The following is a 16,652-nucleotide window of genomic DNA, read 5'->3' as shown; positions in this document are numbered from 1 at the left end:
TATAGGTAGTATGTAGATAATTGGACAATTGTTCGAATCAATTATATTATTTGCCTTACAAATGTTTCTGCTAAAAGCAATTTTCCTCCATTTATGAGTTTTTGACAGCACTCTTACATCACTCATTTTTTGTACCGTATTTATTTATTTGTATATTAGTGCAAGCTTATAAATTAGTATCAAATATATCAATTATTGTTTTTATATATTTTACATCACTTATGTTTTTAATATTTCTTCTACTAGTAACATTATAATTACTGTATACTTACTGGTAACGTAATCTGTGTCAAATACCTACTTGATAATTATTTTAACAAATTTTGTTCCTTTCATACTCTTTTGAAATTGAATTTTTACTTCTTACTACAAAATATGACGAAAGAATATTATAATACATTTTAATTATTCAATGACCTATAGAAAATCTCTTTTATACTTCTAGTATGTTGTATTCATTCAATCAAATTAATTATGTATTCATTCTCGTTTAAATACATCACATTCATTTCTAACTTTTTTAGATAATTTTGTAGAGTTGCTGAATTGAAGTGTTTATTTAAGAACAACTATTGATTTTGACTCTTGATTAATAATCAAACTTTATGTTTTTGGGCTCGATCGAATTGAGTTTTATTCCAATAGTCAGATCAATAATTCTTATTATAGAATTGGATTTTTTAGTTTTAATATTAATCTGTGTATTCATTACGCATTTGCAGATTAAACTAAACTGTTTTCCAAGTAAATTTTTATTCGTTTATTCATGGTATAATAGTTCATTTACAATCTTTCCTACGGTGTAGCTTGACACTAGTGTTAAATAAACCATCTATTTAGTCTTGAATAGTTGTCAATATTAACTGGGTAAAATTGCAAGGAATAATAGATCCGATTTTTATTCTCTATGGCTCTACCTAAATTTTCGTTTTCAAGTAAATATCTTTGTGTATATCTATATGATTCAAGTTGAAAAAACTGCAGTTAGGTTTCTGCATATACATCTCTGTCAATTGTTTAAATTTGATATTGAATTTGTCTTTGTTGTTATCAATAATTTTTCATTTGTTTCGTTCAGAAATACGTGTCGTGCATATTAGAAAAACTTAAACATCAATTTGTAATTTATCTGTCCTAAGAGAGATATAAAAAGGCTGATCCACTTTTTCATTTCAATGTATTTTCTGTTTCACTCGAGATGTTTTGTTTATCTTCTAGCTCATTCATCCATTCTATAATCAGGAGAGAATCTGCTCCGTTTAAAATTTAAAACAATTTAAGAATCCCCTTAAAATGCTATTATTTTCAATTTTTCATCCAGTCTGAATATCATTCATTCAGTTTCAAAATTTTCATGTAATCGTATAAAATCATACACAATATTCTATTGAGACTAAATAACCAATCCATGTAGAATCTATACAATTGAAAATAATTTATGAACTTAGTTGACGCATTGTTAAAAGAGTTTGGTGCAAAGAGTGTGATTAAATCTAATAATTATATTGTAAAAAAGACCACGAGCAAAAATATTTAGCTCAATTTAATGAATACTTATATCATGTAGTGAGTTTTACTAATTATTGACTAAATTTTTAATCGATATAACCGACATTTTAGCAAAGAAAACTATTAATACAAGAAGTTCATACATTATTAGAACTGAATCAATTAATTATCATAATCAAAAGATGCTAAATATATACCGTTTTAGAATATTCTTAGAAAGTTTGGTTCATTCTTCACAAAATTCTGTTTTTTATATTTAATATATTTATTTTTCTTAGAAAAATATAAAATTCTGAATTTCTGAGCTTTACAATATTTTTATGTTATTCCTGTTAGAAACTAACAATTTTAATAGCTTTATTTAACCTTTTATCTATTTATTGTTATTAATTTGTCTCTAAAGTCTAGTTTGTTTAATTTTGCCAGCAAGATTACTTCATTAATAGGAAAATTAGGAATTTTTGCAGCTTCAAATGTGTTGTAACGGTTCTTTCGCAGCTTCAAATATGTTGTAACGGTTTTAAGACTCAAATCACATTCAATGTTGATATTGTATATTGTAAAGTGCATGTGTTTTTAAGATATAGGATAAGATCTGAATTGTGTGTGTGAATAATATAATTAATATAAAATGGTACGTTTCATTTAAAACAGTATTTTCATTATAATGGTAGTCTTCAAATCATGAGCTGCTTGGGTATTGACAAAAATATGTAGGAAACATATCAAATTTATTATTAACAATGGAAAAGTCTATCAATGTTATGTTCAATATCCATATTTTAGAGAACAAATCTAGTCTACAATAACTATGCAAATTAATTACTCACAAGTCGAGCTTTTTGCTGCCAAATATTTTGAGCTTGAAAGCTTAATATACTTTATTGTAAAACTTATTTCTCTATAAATATGTTTAAAAAAATACTGTCTAAAAATGTGGACTCAGTAGTATTTAGTAGTTTTCTATAAGTGGAAGCTCCACTTTTTTAATGATGTAATTATACTTGCTCAATACCTGAACAACCTTTACTTGAAACTATTAACAATTCCAGGTCAAAAGCCATTTTCAAGAAAAAACTTGTACCAATTTCACTTCAAAAAACCATTTTCAAGTAAAAACTTGTTGGAACAACATTTTAAAAATCTTTAGGCAGCTTCCAAGGATACAATACTTTGTACAATACTTTCAATGATAGTAATTAATGCATCTAAAATTTAATAATTTATTAATGAATTTGACAGCTTACCATCAACTATAGGCTTGAAAACTTCTGAGCTAGTTACTGTGAGTGAAGTCAATGAATTGCTTACATTTTTATTTTCAAATGATTGGTTCCTAATGACTTTGTGAATTGAAAATATTTTTCCGTAGTACATTAGAAGGTTGTGACGTGTATTGATTTTAATAATTATTTTGATTTTTCATGTGGATGTACGTTGTAAATGATTTTAATAATAGAAATTTTGAATGAAAATGAAAAGTTTGAATACAGAATCCTCATACGTAAGACTTTTATTGAGCAAAGAAGTCGATTCAAATAATAAAATTACACTATTTCATTGTAAATTTCATTTTTAGTAACAATTCTATTATTAATGAATTAGATTTTACTGGTGTAAAGCAGTGTAGGTAGTATAAATTGAATAATATAAAGAACTATTGCATAGTATTTCTTATCAAATAAGATTAACATTATGGAATGTATATCAATGATAAATTTCATATTCCTTTTGTAAATTTCATATTTTCAGTTGTCTGTATATTAACGCGCATTCCTGATTAACATATTTCGCTTATTTCTAATTTATTTATTTGTAACAATTTGTCCTAGCATTAATTTTTTAATATGTTGTAGAAACATAATATTGTGTAAAGCCAAAGTCCTATATTTATATGTTAATCATTTTGTATTGCGAGTGATATATTATTATGATTATAACTTCTGTTGATACAGAATAACTGAAGTGACTCATTTCAAACCTTTTCCAATTTTCAAAAGCAATAAAACTTTAATTGAAAGAAAATGAGACTGAGATCTGAGGAGTACAATACAAACCACTGGTATTATTTATTAATTGAAAATATGGACTGCAGAAGATGAAGATCTTCGATTAAGCTGTCATCAAAAAGTAAGAAAATATATATACTTGGGCCTACAACGTTGAATGACCGCATCATTGAGATCAAGGTTAAAATATTTATTTATTTATTCGTGGACAGAATCACAAATCATATAAATATGATTAGGAAGGAACAACAGGCTTGGCCCAAATCTATTCCATTTCCAAATGTTGATAAATTATTAATATGTACTTGTTTTGGTATTAGTATCAGATCCATATTATTAATTAATTGAAGATAGTGATTTAGAAGGGTATACCTGCCAGCCAGAACATATATAATAGATCTATTTAATTTGACTTTCATCTCAAAGTCATCTATCATTCTATCTATACTAGACATTCAAGGGAGGAGTCTCTCTGAATCCGCCACCACCACTGAATACTCTGTGGATTGATTGATTAGCTGCCTTTATTTGAACCTAGGAGGGCGAAGCCTTATTAGGGTGCAGCCTTATTGAGCTATAGCAATCTTTCACAGCTACAAGAACTCCCCATCCTCTTCCTCCGTCATTTAGTAAGTCATTACGATATGTGTTAACTCTATGTTTTAACTCTGATTTTCTCTGTTTTAACTCTGATTTTCTTTTGTCTGTATGTAACGAGATTACGGCCTATCGCGTTGATAGAATTCTATGAGATTTGGCAGAAATATTCCTTTTCAACTGCCTGTCGATGTATACACTAGGTTTTTTTTTAATTTTGCATTTTAAGGATAATATTGAAAGAAAAGGAATTCCTCCGTACTCTGATATCACTATATATATATAATCATCTACTTTGAAGATAGGATCAATCAGACTATAGAATTATTCATAATCAATCAGCTGACAAGTGGATTATTCATTGCATGCATTACACAGATGTCTGGCCGTGTCTATTTCTATAAGGTAGGGTTTCAATATTAATTTTTTATGATGCGTGCCCATCAGTATCAATATTCTCACATTTGAAAAAACAATTTAATAGGTGATTGAAAATGAAATAAAAAATGAACTAAATACCGGTAATACTCTTGATTGAAAAAAATAATTTAAAAAATAGTTGAGAAATATTTTTAGCAGATGGGAAGATTATCACGGAACTGGATAAATTATCACATGGGGTACAAATTCAAACGTGAACTGAGTTTATTAACATAAGTGAGTTTTTGATCTTGAAGAAAACAAATAACAGTTTTTAATAATAAATTATGAGTCAACTAGAAAAGGGGACATCAGATACTCGTGAATGAGAAACCTGCGCGAGGTCTACTGTTCACAGAACTACTAGTATATAAAAGGATTGATAAACAAAACTGTGTTATCAATGATTGGCATCATCATCATAGGCCTAGCCTATATCAGAGAGAAATCAGTACTTCTTCTCTTACCTCTGCCTATATTGAATTAAATCAATATAGTTACCTCACTAAGGAATAGGATGATACACTGAGCAATTAAATTTTTATATTCCCAATTTCCTATGCTACCATTAATTCCATGCACATCAATATTACAAAGTACATAGGCCTACTGTTAAAAAAAATTGAAATTGATTACTATCTATAAAAATTATTTCAAGTTTAAAATTTCCCGCGTTCTACATTCAAGAGAATCAAGTCAAATCAATACGAGCAAATTAGTTCGTATACAACTCAATTAAAAGAGAAAGTGAACCCAGAAAAATTATTCGGAGAAATTTTCAATATGAATGAGAATGATTTTTTATCACGTCAAAATAATTCACTTTCAAATAATTGATAACGTAAGAATTTTGAGTTGTTTACTTTCTGATCAAAACAGAAATGACCTTGAATTCAGTTCATCATTCCCAATTCTCCAATCTGAAACCACGTGATCCAATTGACCAATCGTGTTGTTTATTTTCTGCAGCGTACCCTGCGCACTGAAGATGCGCATAAGCAATGCAACTACACAAAATGCCGTCTGAGTCGAAACCTTTGTTGACAGCTCAAACTGAGAAGCCAAATCATTATTCGTAAGTACAAATTCTGGCTATCATGTGTTAAAATAATCATCATTCATAATATTATAACTTGTGATTGTCATATTTACTACAATCATTGTCGTTTTCAGGTACTTGAAGGAATTCCGTGTGGAGCAATGTCCCTTGTTTCTACAACACAAATGCACTCAGCACAGACCTTTCACTTGCTTTCACTGGCATTTTATGAATCAACGTCGTCGACGTCCTGTGAGAAAAAGAGATGGATCATTTAATTACAGTGCTGATAATTATTGCACAAAGTATGATGAAACTACAGGATTATGTCCGGAAGGAGATGAGTAAGTAGAACCTAGCCTACATACTGTACACCTATTCAAATTATTGACTAATTAATCAGAACATATTACAATATATTTAGCAAAATGATTATTCTAATTATAAATAAATATTATTTACAGATGCACTTTTCTACATAGAACTGCTGGTGATACTGAAAGAAGGTATCACTTGAGATATTACAAGACTTGTATGTGTGTTCACGACACCGATTCCAGAGGATTTTGCGCTAAAAATGGCCCTCATTGTGCATTTGCTCATGGAAATCATGATTTGAGACCACCAGTCTATGATATCAAAGAGATTCAAGTAAGTTATTTCATATTATTAAAGTTTTGTTTACACTTTCATTTCTGTTTACATTACCAACCTAACCTATGTTTGCATATCAACAAGCTCATATTATTATAATATGATATTGATTGTGTTCAGTTGTTATAATGTTTGATAGTAATGTTTTACATAGTTTAAAGATTTATTGAATAACTTTATAGCATTTTATGCAAATAAGGTGTTATAACTTTTTATTAGGTAGTTAATTATACAGTAGGTTGACAATCCTTATATTGTATTATTTTGATGATTGTAGAATAGCAGTTAAGGAAATTTTCGAAGTAAGAATTTATTTTCTCTTTATCCAAATAAATTTAATTATTTCAATAATTATTAGTCCTAATTATATCAATAATTTCATTCATTATTACATACACTTCAAATTAAAATAAGTGATTATTGAGCAATTATAATGATCAATGACAAGCTTTTAATTTTTTTATAATGTGAGCTAGCAATTGAATCATATCAACTTGAAGAAATTTGTTACCATACATTGGAAAGAACTTCTCAGTTGTATTAATTGAGCTAAAACCCTGTATATTCCTATTCCACCGTTTAATAATCAGCAGTTGAACTTAGTCGTAAATCATTTTTCAGCTGCTTACTATATTCCATAAATAATTTTTTCACTTGTTATTGGGTCTTGTTGGTAATTTTATATGTTTTATTGTATTAAATTAAAAACTGAACATTTTTACCCTAGCCTTCAGTTTTAAGAACATAACTAAAGTTAGTTTCTCTTGACTCACTTGATATCGTAATTATCTTATTGCAAGGGTGATAATATTCAATTTACTTGATTATAGGCATTAGAAAATCCAGATGGGGATGCTAATGCGTCATGTAATGGGCCAAATGTTTTAGATAAAGAAAGGAATTTAATGAATGAAGATCCAAAGTGGCAAGGTAAGTTAATCCTCATAATATATAAAATTACTTCTATACCCATAGCAATATTTTAATCCTTTGAAAGAGCATTATTTTCATGAATATCTGTCGTTACTTACTTACTTGTCCAGTCTTCTCCGCAGTCTGGTGACCGGGGAATCGTCAGATATCTTGCCCTTACTATGGTCGGGAAGATCGTAATATTCGATCCAATATCATTTGTAATCAAAATGATAGACTTGATCTAAAATGTAAATAGGCCCAAGTGTTTGATAATTCATTCATCCACTCAGACGTTGAAATTACGCTTTTAATAAAAAAATTTGGTCAAAGTAAAATAATAACTTAACTGTAAAGTGGCAAAGAATAAATTGTTCTTATTTGCTTGAATAGCCGATTGATCTGACACACTTAGAGCCGTTTGCACAGTCAAAGCTTAAACTCGATTTAATCAGCTGTTGGCTTAAACTCAAAATGAATCACATTATAACAAATGATACTTCATATAGATTTAATCCAGTTTGCGATGGAATTTAGTTTAAACTGGCACTGTGCAAACGGCCCTAAGGGCTAATCAAAGCTTGAACTCGATTTTATCAGCTGTTGGCTTCAACTAAAATTAAACACATTATAACAAACTAGACTTGATACGGATTTAATCCAGTTTAATGAAATTTAGTTTAAACTGTCACTGTGAAAACGGCCCTCAATGATTGTCATATTTAATTAGTTTATATAACGTTTCAACTTTTGTAATTATTTTGTTCCAGATACTAACTATGTGTTATCAAGTTATAAAACAGAACAATGCAAGAGACCTCCACGTCTCTGTAGGCAGGGATATGCCTGCCCACAATATCACAATAGCAGAGATAAACGTAGAAGCCCACGCAAATTTAAATACAGGTAAGTTCAAATTATAATAATTCATTATTCTAGCGTTCTACCCTTCACCGTCTAATGATCACTAGTTACATTAGCTCACGTTTTATTGGATTATATTATTATTGGGGAGTCCGATCTCACTAGGCATCAAACCTGCAACAGTGTAGAAATCAATCTGAAAAAACAAATCAATTCAAACTGTTATCTATCTATCTATCTAAAAATTATATTATTATCGAATAGATTTTTTTTTCTCCTTGACAACTCGTTAAACTTCCTGGTTTAACTGTAGACATGTTTGCAATTTTTCTATAACATTGTAATGTAATGACAGTATTTACTCATTGGCCAGTATATCCTCTTTAGCATACTCCAATCTTGTCTAAAGGTTTTCCAATTAGAAATGATTGTAAAAAAATTGCCGTGTCTCTTATGTTTCCCAAACTGTTGAATAATTCATTTTTCCAACTGTTCATAGTTCATTTCCCTAACATCATAATAGTTCATTTTTTATTTAAAATGATATAGTTAGAAAAATCCTGAAAATTCCGCCTTCTTGCAGTTGAACAGATCTTACCTAGAATTAATAAAAACATAATTATTTTTTCATATATCGTGATTTTATTTCGAGAAAAACAGAATCATGTTTTGACATCTATGGTGTCATCCTTCGTGTCTTACATTTTCATCTTCGAATTGATATATTTTCAATAATATTTGCTTCAAATTTTAAATGTTTAAATGGTTGTGTAACAAATTCATAATAGAGTACCTAAAAAGGGAAAATACCAGAAGGAAATTTATAACTTTTTGTGTAGTTGAGAAGTTGATATTGTGGTAATTATTCATATTGAACGAAAAAGACTAGAAATTTATAACATTATACTTCAAAAGGGAAAATACCAGAAGGAAATTTATAACTTTTTGTGTAGTTGAGAAGTTGATATTGTGGTAATTATTCATATTGAACGAAAAAGACTAGAAATTTATAACATTATACTTCAAAAGGGAAAATACCAGAAGGAAATTTATAACTTTTTGTGTAGTTGAGAAGTTGATATTGTGGTAATTATTCATATTGAATGAAAAAGACTAGAAATTTATAACATTATACTTCAAAAGGGAAAATACCAGAAGGAAATTTATAACTTTTTGTGTAGTTGAAAAGTTGATATTGTGGTAATTATTCATATTGAACGAAAAAGACTAGAAATTTATAACATTATACTTCAAAAGGGAAAATACCAGAAGGAAATTTATAACTTTTTGTGTAGTTGAAAAGTTGATATTGTGGTAATTATTCATATTGAACGAAAAAGACTAGAAATTTATAACATTATACTTCAAAAGGGAAAATACCAGAAGGAAATTTATAACTTTTTGTGTAGTTGAGAAGTTGATATTGTGGTAATTATTCATATTGAATGAAAAAGACTAGAAATTTATAACATTATACTTCAAAAGGGAAAATACCAGAAGGAAATTTATAACTTTTTGTGTAGTTGAGAAGTTGATATTGTGGTAATTATTCATATTGAACGAAAAAGACTAGAAATTTATAACATTATACTTCAAAAGGGAAAATACCAGAAGGAAATTTATAACTTTTTGTGTAGTTGAGAAGTTGATATTGTGGTAATTATTCATATTGAATGAAAAAGACTAGAAATTTATAACATTATACTTCAAAAGGGAAAATACCGTAAGCATAGCTCTATTTTTGTATTAGACATGATCTGGTAAATGTAGCCTATATGTTGGATTCAATCATCCACTTCTTATGAATGTAAAAATTGTTGATACTGAATATCAACTACATCAACCGGGGTCAACTGTCTTGAACTAGATGATCACATCTATAATTGAGCCAATCCAGTATCAGAATAATTGAAATGGAATATTATTGTATACATTTGAAATAGGGTATTTTTGGGTATCGCCTGTTATGCCCTTCCATATAAGTATAATAGTTGAACATGATTGAATAAATACCTACAGTGATGTCCACGTTATAATGGCAGTGTTTGATTAGCAATGGTATTGCCATCCTTGTCTATCATTCTTACAAAGCGGATAGTGCTATCTCTTTCTCGCTTTGCTCTGATGCCAGATGTATTTTAACAATGTAGAATTGATAATTAACAAAATATTTCATCTTAATTTAAAAATTCATTATGAAATTATTGAAAAATAAAATTTATTGCTTAATAAAATATAATAGACTATTTTGAAACTAGAATGAACAGTTAATATTAGCCTACATCAATAAACCTGTATCAGCTACCGTCTATAGAAGGCATTGACAAGACTGAGGATCGGCAACGTTGTCTCCTATCTTTCTCCACTGCTATTATAACTTGTACGTCACTATAGATGATCACACTTATAATTGAGCCGATTCAGGATCAGAATAATTGAAATAGAATATTATTGTATACATTTGAAATTGGTTATTTTTGGGTATCAGCTTTTTTGCCTTTCCATATAAGAGGGTTGAGTGTAAGAGAGGGCCGGCTGCGCCCTAACTCCGCCCTCCTAGGTAAAAATAAAGGCAGTTATTCTATTCTATTCTATAATAGTTGCTCATGATTGAATAAATAGATATTGCATTGTGCAACCCTATCATTCATTTTGGTTACAGGTTCAATTTGTATTTCAATGTGAATATTCTAATCGATTGTTGGTCATAGATCTACTCCGTGTCCGAACTTGAAACTATTCTTTGAATAGTTTCGAGTTCAATTAAATATTGAATATTTAATTGAAATAATATTAATTAATAGTTTAATAAAATTAATTAATAGTTTCAAACAATTAAATATTGTTCGGAAACGAATGCCATTCATTTCAAGGACAGTTTCATTCATAATTTTGCATATAAATTTGAGTATTCCAATTGATTGTTTGTCACAGATCCACTCCGTGTCCCAACGTGAAACACGGAGATGAGTGGGGTGAGCCTGGTAACTGTGAGAGTGGCGATATGTGTGGCTACTGTCACACCAGGACTGAGCAACAGTTTCACCCGGAAATTTACAAGAGCACAAAATGCAATGATGTCCAACAAGCTGGCTACTGCCCGCGTGGCGTTTTCTGCGCCTTCGCCCACGTTGATCGTAAGTTTCTCTTTCTTTATAGATATTTAACATAATCTATAATATAATAAAGGAAAGAATCGTCTTGAACATGTACGAGAAAGGAAATACACGAATGACGCATCATAAAAATGTAGACTTTTTGAATAATTATTAAGTTACTGTTCAGTTTTTGATTATAGGCCCTAATAGTATCTATTTGATCCAAAATATGCTCGTTTATCTGAGTATTGAAGAGCGTAAACTGTATTTTGAAAAGTGAAAGTGACATAACTATAATTTTGATTTGGACAGTATAGTATAAATTGGAAGTGGGACAGTTTTGGGCATGAGCCTGTTGTGCCTTTCCTCATGTTAAGTATTTGTACACAATGTGATAAATAAATAATTAATAAATCACGTCTGAACTACAGGATTGATTAACTTGAAATTTTGTTTATAAAATTGAATTAAGCTGCTTTTACACCAAAGTTATCAACAAAAGATTTACTTTTCCGTCTTTATAGATTCTATTAGATTGAACGGAACTTGATAAACACATATGCACATCATGCGTATGCTAAGTTGTGTTATGTCCAATATAATCTATAATTCCGGAAGAATAAACATGTAATTGTTAACTTAGGTGTATTATCTAGTGGTCAGTCTAAATATATTTTAGAGCTGTGAATAACAAATAGTGAGTAGGTTTTTGATTTTGTATTCAAATTTTTTAAATAAGTGCAATATTTCTAAAGTTTATAATTTATTGTGATTCATTTAGAGTATAAAATCAACCTTCAAAATTCAAAATTTTAAATAAAATAAAAAAATAAAAGCAACTTTTTAGTACCCTTTTTTGAAATTAATAAAATAATAGATGAAAAATAAAAAATTGAAATTTTGTATAATATAGATTCTTGATTTACCGAGGATGGTTATAGGCCTAATTATGTTTAATTCTTCAAGATTTCATTACCTCAAGTTTCTTATTTGTCAAGTTTTCAATTAAACTCTTGCGAAGCACGGGTTACCTGTTAGTAAATAATAAAGAAACATAAACTTGTTTGTTTACTTGATAAACTTTATTAATTTTTCGCTTATAAACTCACAATACATTTTTCATACCGATCACATACTCTTGGTAAGAAGATCCATTCTTGGTGCCGGTTGCACAACAGCCGGTTAAATTTTAACCGTGATTAATACCACAAGAACTAATTAGAGAAGCAGTCTTTTCAATAACACCTTCTCAGATTGGTTCTCGTGAAATTAATTATGGTTAAAATTTAACCGGCTGTTGTGCAACCGGGCCTTAGTGTGTATAATATTGTGGTATGTAAAAACAGAAATAGACTTTTCCTCTTTTACAGCTGCAATATTAATTTATTGTACAACTCGCATAAAATGAACCTTTTATTAGCTTGACTGGCTTTTCCATGTTTTTCTCTCTCCTGTTGAATTTGTGGCAATACATTTTTTGCCATGATAATGATGCCCTCATGAGCTGCAGGCTTGTGCGTGGGTGATGGAATTGATGATGATTAGATATCGGTAGATGAGATCTCTCCATCATCATTATCATCATCATCATTAGCTATTTTTTGTCATTTATTCTAATAAAAATTTAGTTTTAGTATGTAATGGGTCTTGCAAGAATCAATCAATCAATCATCACCATTATTATTATCATCATCTTCTCTTCAAAATATTGGGGCACCGAGCTTCGCTCGTTAAACAAAACACAATTCTCTAAAATGATCGTGTTCATATTTCACAGCTGGCTATATGTCATCTTATGAATTTCGGGGATGCGATATTTTGTTTTTTCACATACTCACTTTTTTACTATCCACAGCTGCTTCAGCCAAGGATGAATTATCCTTTTAATGTTGTTCAGCAAGTTTTCCCAAGGATGAGACCTAGTGCAATCGAATCTTTATATCATAAACCTACTATGTTCCAAATTTCGTGAAAATCGTTATAGCCGTTTTCGAGATCCATTAAACATAAATAACCAGATATATAAATACAGAAATTGCTCGCTTAATATAATAGGATAGTAATGAAGCTGATGAAGATAAGTAATTGTGAGATGTTATACCTCGTGCTACTAAATATTTCATAGACCATCATCATCATCTACTCCTCAAATTAAACTGCTGCTGATGAGATATCGTTAGATTGATGCAACTTAATATTTCATTGTTACATTTGAATCGGATTTGCGATATGCGATTTACAATATTTGGGTATTATGTTTTTCAACACCATTTTAATAATACTATAATAGTAAGGTCCACGTTATAATGGCAGTGTTTGATTAGTAATGGTATTGCTATCCTTATCTATCATTCAACAACGCGGATAGCGCTATCTCTTTTTCGCTTTGCTCTGTTGCCAGATCGTCTTCTAACAATGTAGAATTAATAACTAATTGACAAAATATTTCATCTTTATTTTGTAAATTCCCTATGGAATTATTGAAAAATATAATTTGTTGCTTGATAAAATATAATTGATTATTTTGAACGAGAATGAATACATCTATAAACATGTATCTGCTACTATTTATAGAAGGCATTGACAAGACAGTAAGGATCGGCAACGTTGTTCTCCTATCTTTCTCCACTGCCATTATAACGTGGACCTCACTATAGGGCAATGGTTTCAAGATAAAATGAACTGTTAGGTAGAGTAGGTTGGATAGCATAATTTATGTAGGGTGGCCAGGTTAGTAGGTTAGTATGTAGGTGGGGTAGGTTAAGTAGATTAACTGAGAGAGGGTTGAGTAGGTAGGTTAGGTATAGAAGGATGGGTAAGATAGATCAGGTTTGGTGGGATTGGTTGGGTAGGCCAGGTAGAGTAGGCTAGTTTCAATCAGGTGTGCTAGTTGGGATAGTAGTTTAGTAGTTTGAGTTGAGTGAATGCAGTATTGAATGGTGAACTTGAAAACCACCTTTGCATTTCTCATATGTCTTCCCATACAGTTTTTATATAATAAATAAATAGCCCTATTTCAATGTGCTCAACATAATAGTTCCTTATGTCTTTGCTATAAAATTGAACATTGGAAAGTTGACAAATTTAGGGGGGCCTGAGTAACATCAAAATTTAAATCTCTTGTATTTGATATTTTTCTATCCCTTTCAATTATTTTTTTACATATTTCAACATCATTCTACCTTCCAGTGTGGTCAAAGATTTTTTAAATTACCGAAAATCACACAGCACCTATATTGTCCCCCCTGAGTGCCCCCTGGATTAGATTAATTTTAAGTTTTATTATGCAGCATAGACAGCTAGTTATGAATAGCCTTATGGTAGAAGCATAAATGATAAGAAAGCATTCAATGATAAAAATTGTTGAATAATAGTTTTTTCATGTTATTTGATTTATAATGTTAGTCTACAAGCTGTGTTGTTTGATTTTAATTGCACATTAAACGAGAATGAACAGTTAATATTACATCAATAAACCTGTATCTGCTACTATTTATAGAAGGCATTGACAAGACAGAGGTTTGGCAACGTTTTTCTCCCATCTTTCTCCATTGCCATTATAACGTGCACCTCACTGTAATATTTCTCCACCAGGTCAATAAGAAGCTATGTGAATTACTTAGTATTATACTGAACTAATATTTTAACTATTTTTATAATATGGATACGACATCGATCTTAACTCTTCCTTTCCATGTTTTCAAACTATTTTTCTAATGAATGAAACATGGAATTAATCAGTTATTACCTTTTCAGAGGAAATGAGCATAGCAAGGGAACTTGCTGCACCGTTAGATATAGGAACAAATCTTGCGGATATTCTGTCCAGTGCTCTGCCCACTCAGAAAAGGGATCAAAAGAGCAGCGAATCATCTGTAAGTAGATTTCTAAAACTTTTCTTCATCATCAATTTAGTTTTTCAAACCAAGGTTAATAGATCGAACTATTAAACCTGATTTTAGCATAAGGGCCGGTTTCTGAGCTCGGGATTATCCAAGTCCTAGACTTTAAACAGCTGGAGTCAGAAAATTCACTTTCCAAAACGGGGCGTAGTCGCAGTTTTTATTTTCTCATTTCTATAATTGGCAACGTTTTTCCTTGACGAAATTAAATAAACAGCTGGAGTCGGAAAATTGGCTTTCCGAAACGGGGCGTAGTCGCTGATTTTATTTTCTCATTTCTATAATTGGAAACGTTTTTCCTTGACGAAATTAAATAAACAGCTGGTGTCGGAAAATTGGCTTTCCAAAACGGGGCGTAGTCGCTTTATTTTCTCATTTCTATAATTGGAAACGTTTTTCCTTGACGAAATTAAATATTCCTAAATAATTCAAAATAGCTGAAACTGTACAATATTTTCTCTTTATTTTGTGTTCAATTTTCTAGTTTTTCGAAATTTTATTCAAACGTGACTATGAGGCTAGTTTCACGCTCATTCGTTTCGTTTCGTTTTCGGCAAATTCCGATAAGTGTTAAACGGTAATTCGGATTGAATTCGGTACCGAATAGAAACCGCATAGAACCGAACGCCCACTTGACTCTAATAAATTCCATCAGGTTTCAATTCGTTGAGAGTCTTCTTCACACACTTTCGGTTCGGTTCGTTTCGTTTTCGGCAAATTCCGATAAGTGTGAAACGATGATTCGGTTTGAATTCGGTACCGAATAGCAACCGCATAGCACCGAACGCCCCCTCGACACGAATAGGTTTCATCATATTCGAATTTGTTGCTAGGGAAACAGGAAAAACAAAGTCTCTTACACACGCTTGCCTTTTTTGTTTATATTTTAACCTGATATCGTGATTATCTGTTTCAAAATTCTCCAAGTCAAAATCATATGGTCAATTCATTTCTGTTAGTTCACAGGAAAATTTTTTTCTCAATGAATAGTTCGCTAAAAAAATATGAAAGATATAAATTGAAACTCAGGGAGAATTTTTATTTTTTTTCTACAAATATTACATGATTTCATCAATGGAGAGAAGAGATGAAGTTTATATACCATTTGTCAAAACAAGGAAAAAATTCCCAATTTGAAAAAATAATCTCTCTGAACATCCAAAATTAACATAATCAAAAAGAACTATTCAAATAATTCACAATTTTTAATTAACTTAAACATTTTGTTGTTCAGGAAATAACATCTTACAATTTAACACCAGCTGTTATATTTAAATATACCAGCATGAACTGTGAAAATCAAAACACAGCTGTGTTTGAGAAGAAAATACCTAATTAGAACCGTACGAATTAAACCTGACATGTATGAAAGCCTCATTCGTTTTTGGTAACGAACCGAACCGAATGAAACCGAATACGTGTGAAGCTAGCCTAACAATGACTACGATTACGCCCCGTTTCGGAAAGCCAATTTTCTGACTCCAGCTGTTTAAAGTCTAGAACTTAGCCAAATCCCGAGCTCGGAAACCAGCCATAAGAATTCAAATTTCTCAGATAGAAATCGAGTATTGAATTGATTCGAGTATTGCTGCATAAAGTTCAGTTTATTCCAGTACTTTAATATTGAATTTCAGTAGCTTATACGTGA

General features: G+C 30.3%; 1 protein-coding gene across 1 annotated transcript in view; it reads left to right on the top strand.

The window, feature by feature from the left end:
- Positions 1–5,465: 5,465 nt before the first annotated feature.
- The window catches only part of LOC111048638 (putative E3 ubiquitin-protein ligase UNKL), a 36,731-nt gene continuing 25,544 nt past the window's right edge, over positions 5,466–16,652 (top strand). Inside the window, exons 1-7 of the mRNA XM_039433865.1 lie at positions 5,466–5,610; positions 5,709–5,918; positions 6,039–6,225; positions 7,059–7,158; positions 7,911–8,046; positions 10,939–11,141; positions 14,859–14,977. Of these exons, the coding sequence (XP_039289799.1) occupies positions 5,537–5,610; positions 5,709–5,918; positions 6,039–6,225; positions 7,059–7,158; positions 7,911–8,046; positions 10,939–11,141; positions 14,859–14,977 (1,029 nt within the window). The 5' untranslated portion in view covers positions 5,466–5,536. The remainder of the gene's footprint in view (positions 5,611–5,708; positions 5,919–6,038; positions 6,226–7,058; positions 7,159–7,910; positions 8,047–10,938; positions 11,142–14,858; positions 14,978–16,652) is intronic.

The sequence above is a fragment of the Nilaparvata lugens genome, chromosome 8, assembly GCF_014356525.2.
Source record: "Nilaparvata lugens isolate BPH chromosome 8, ASM1435652v1, whole genome shotgun sequence".
Classification (NCBI taxonomy): Eukaryota; Metazoa; Arthropoda; class Insecta; order Hemiptera; family Delphacidae; genus Nilaparvata; species Nilaparvata lugens.
The sequence above is the reverse complement of the archived record's forward strand: the minus strand, read 5'-3'. Positions and strand labels throughout refer to the sequence as shown.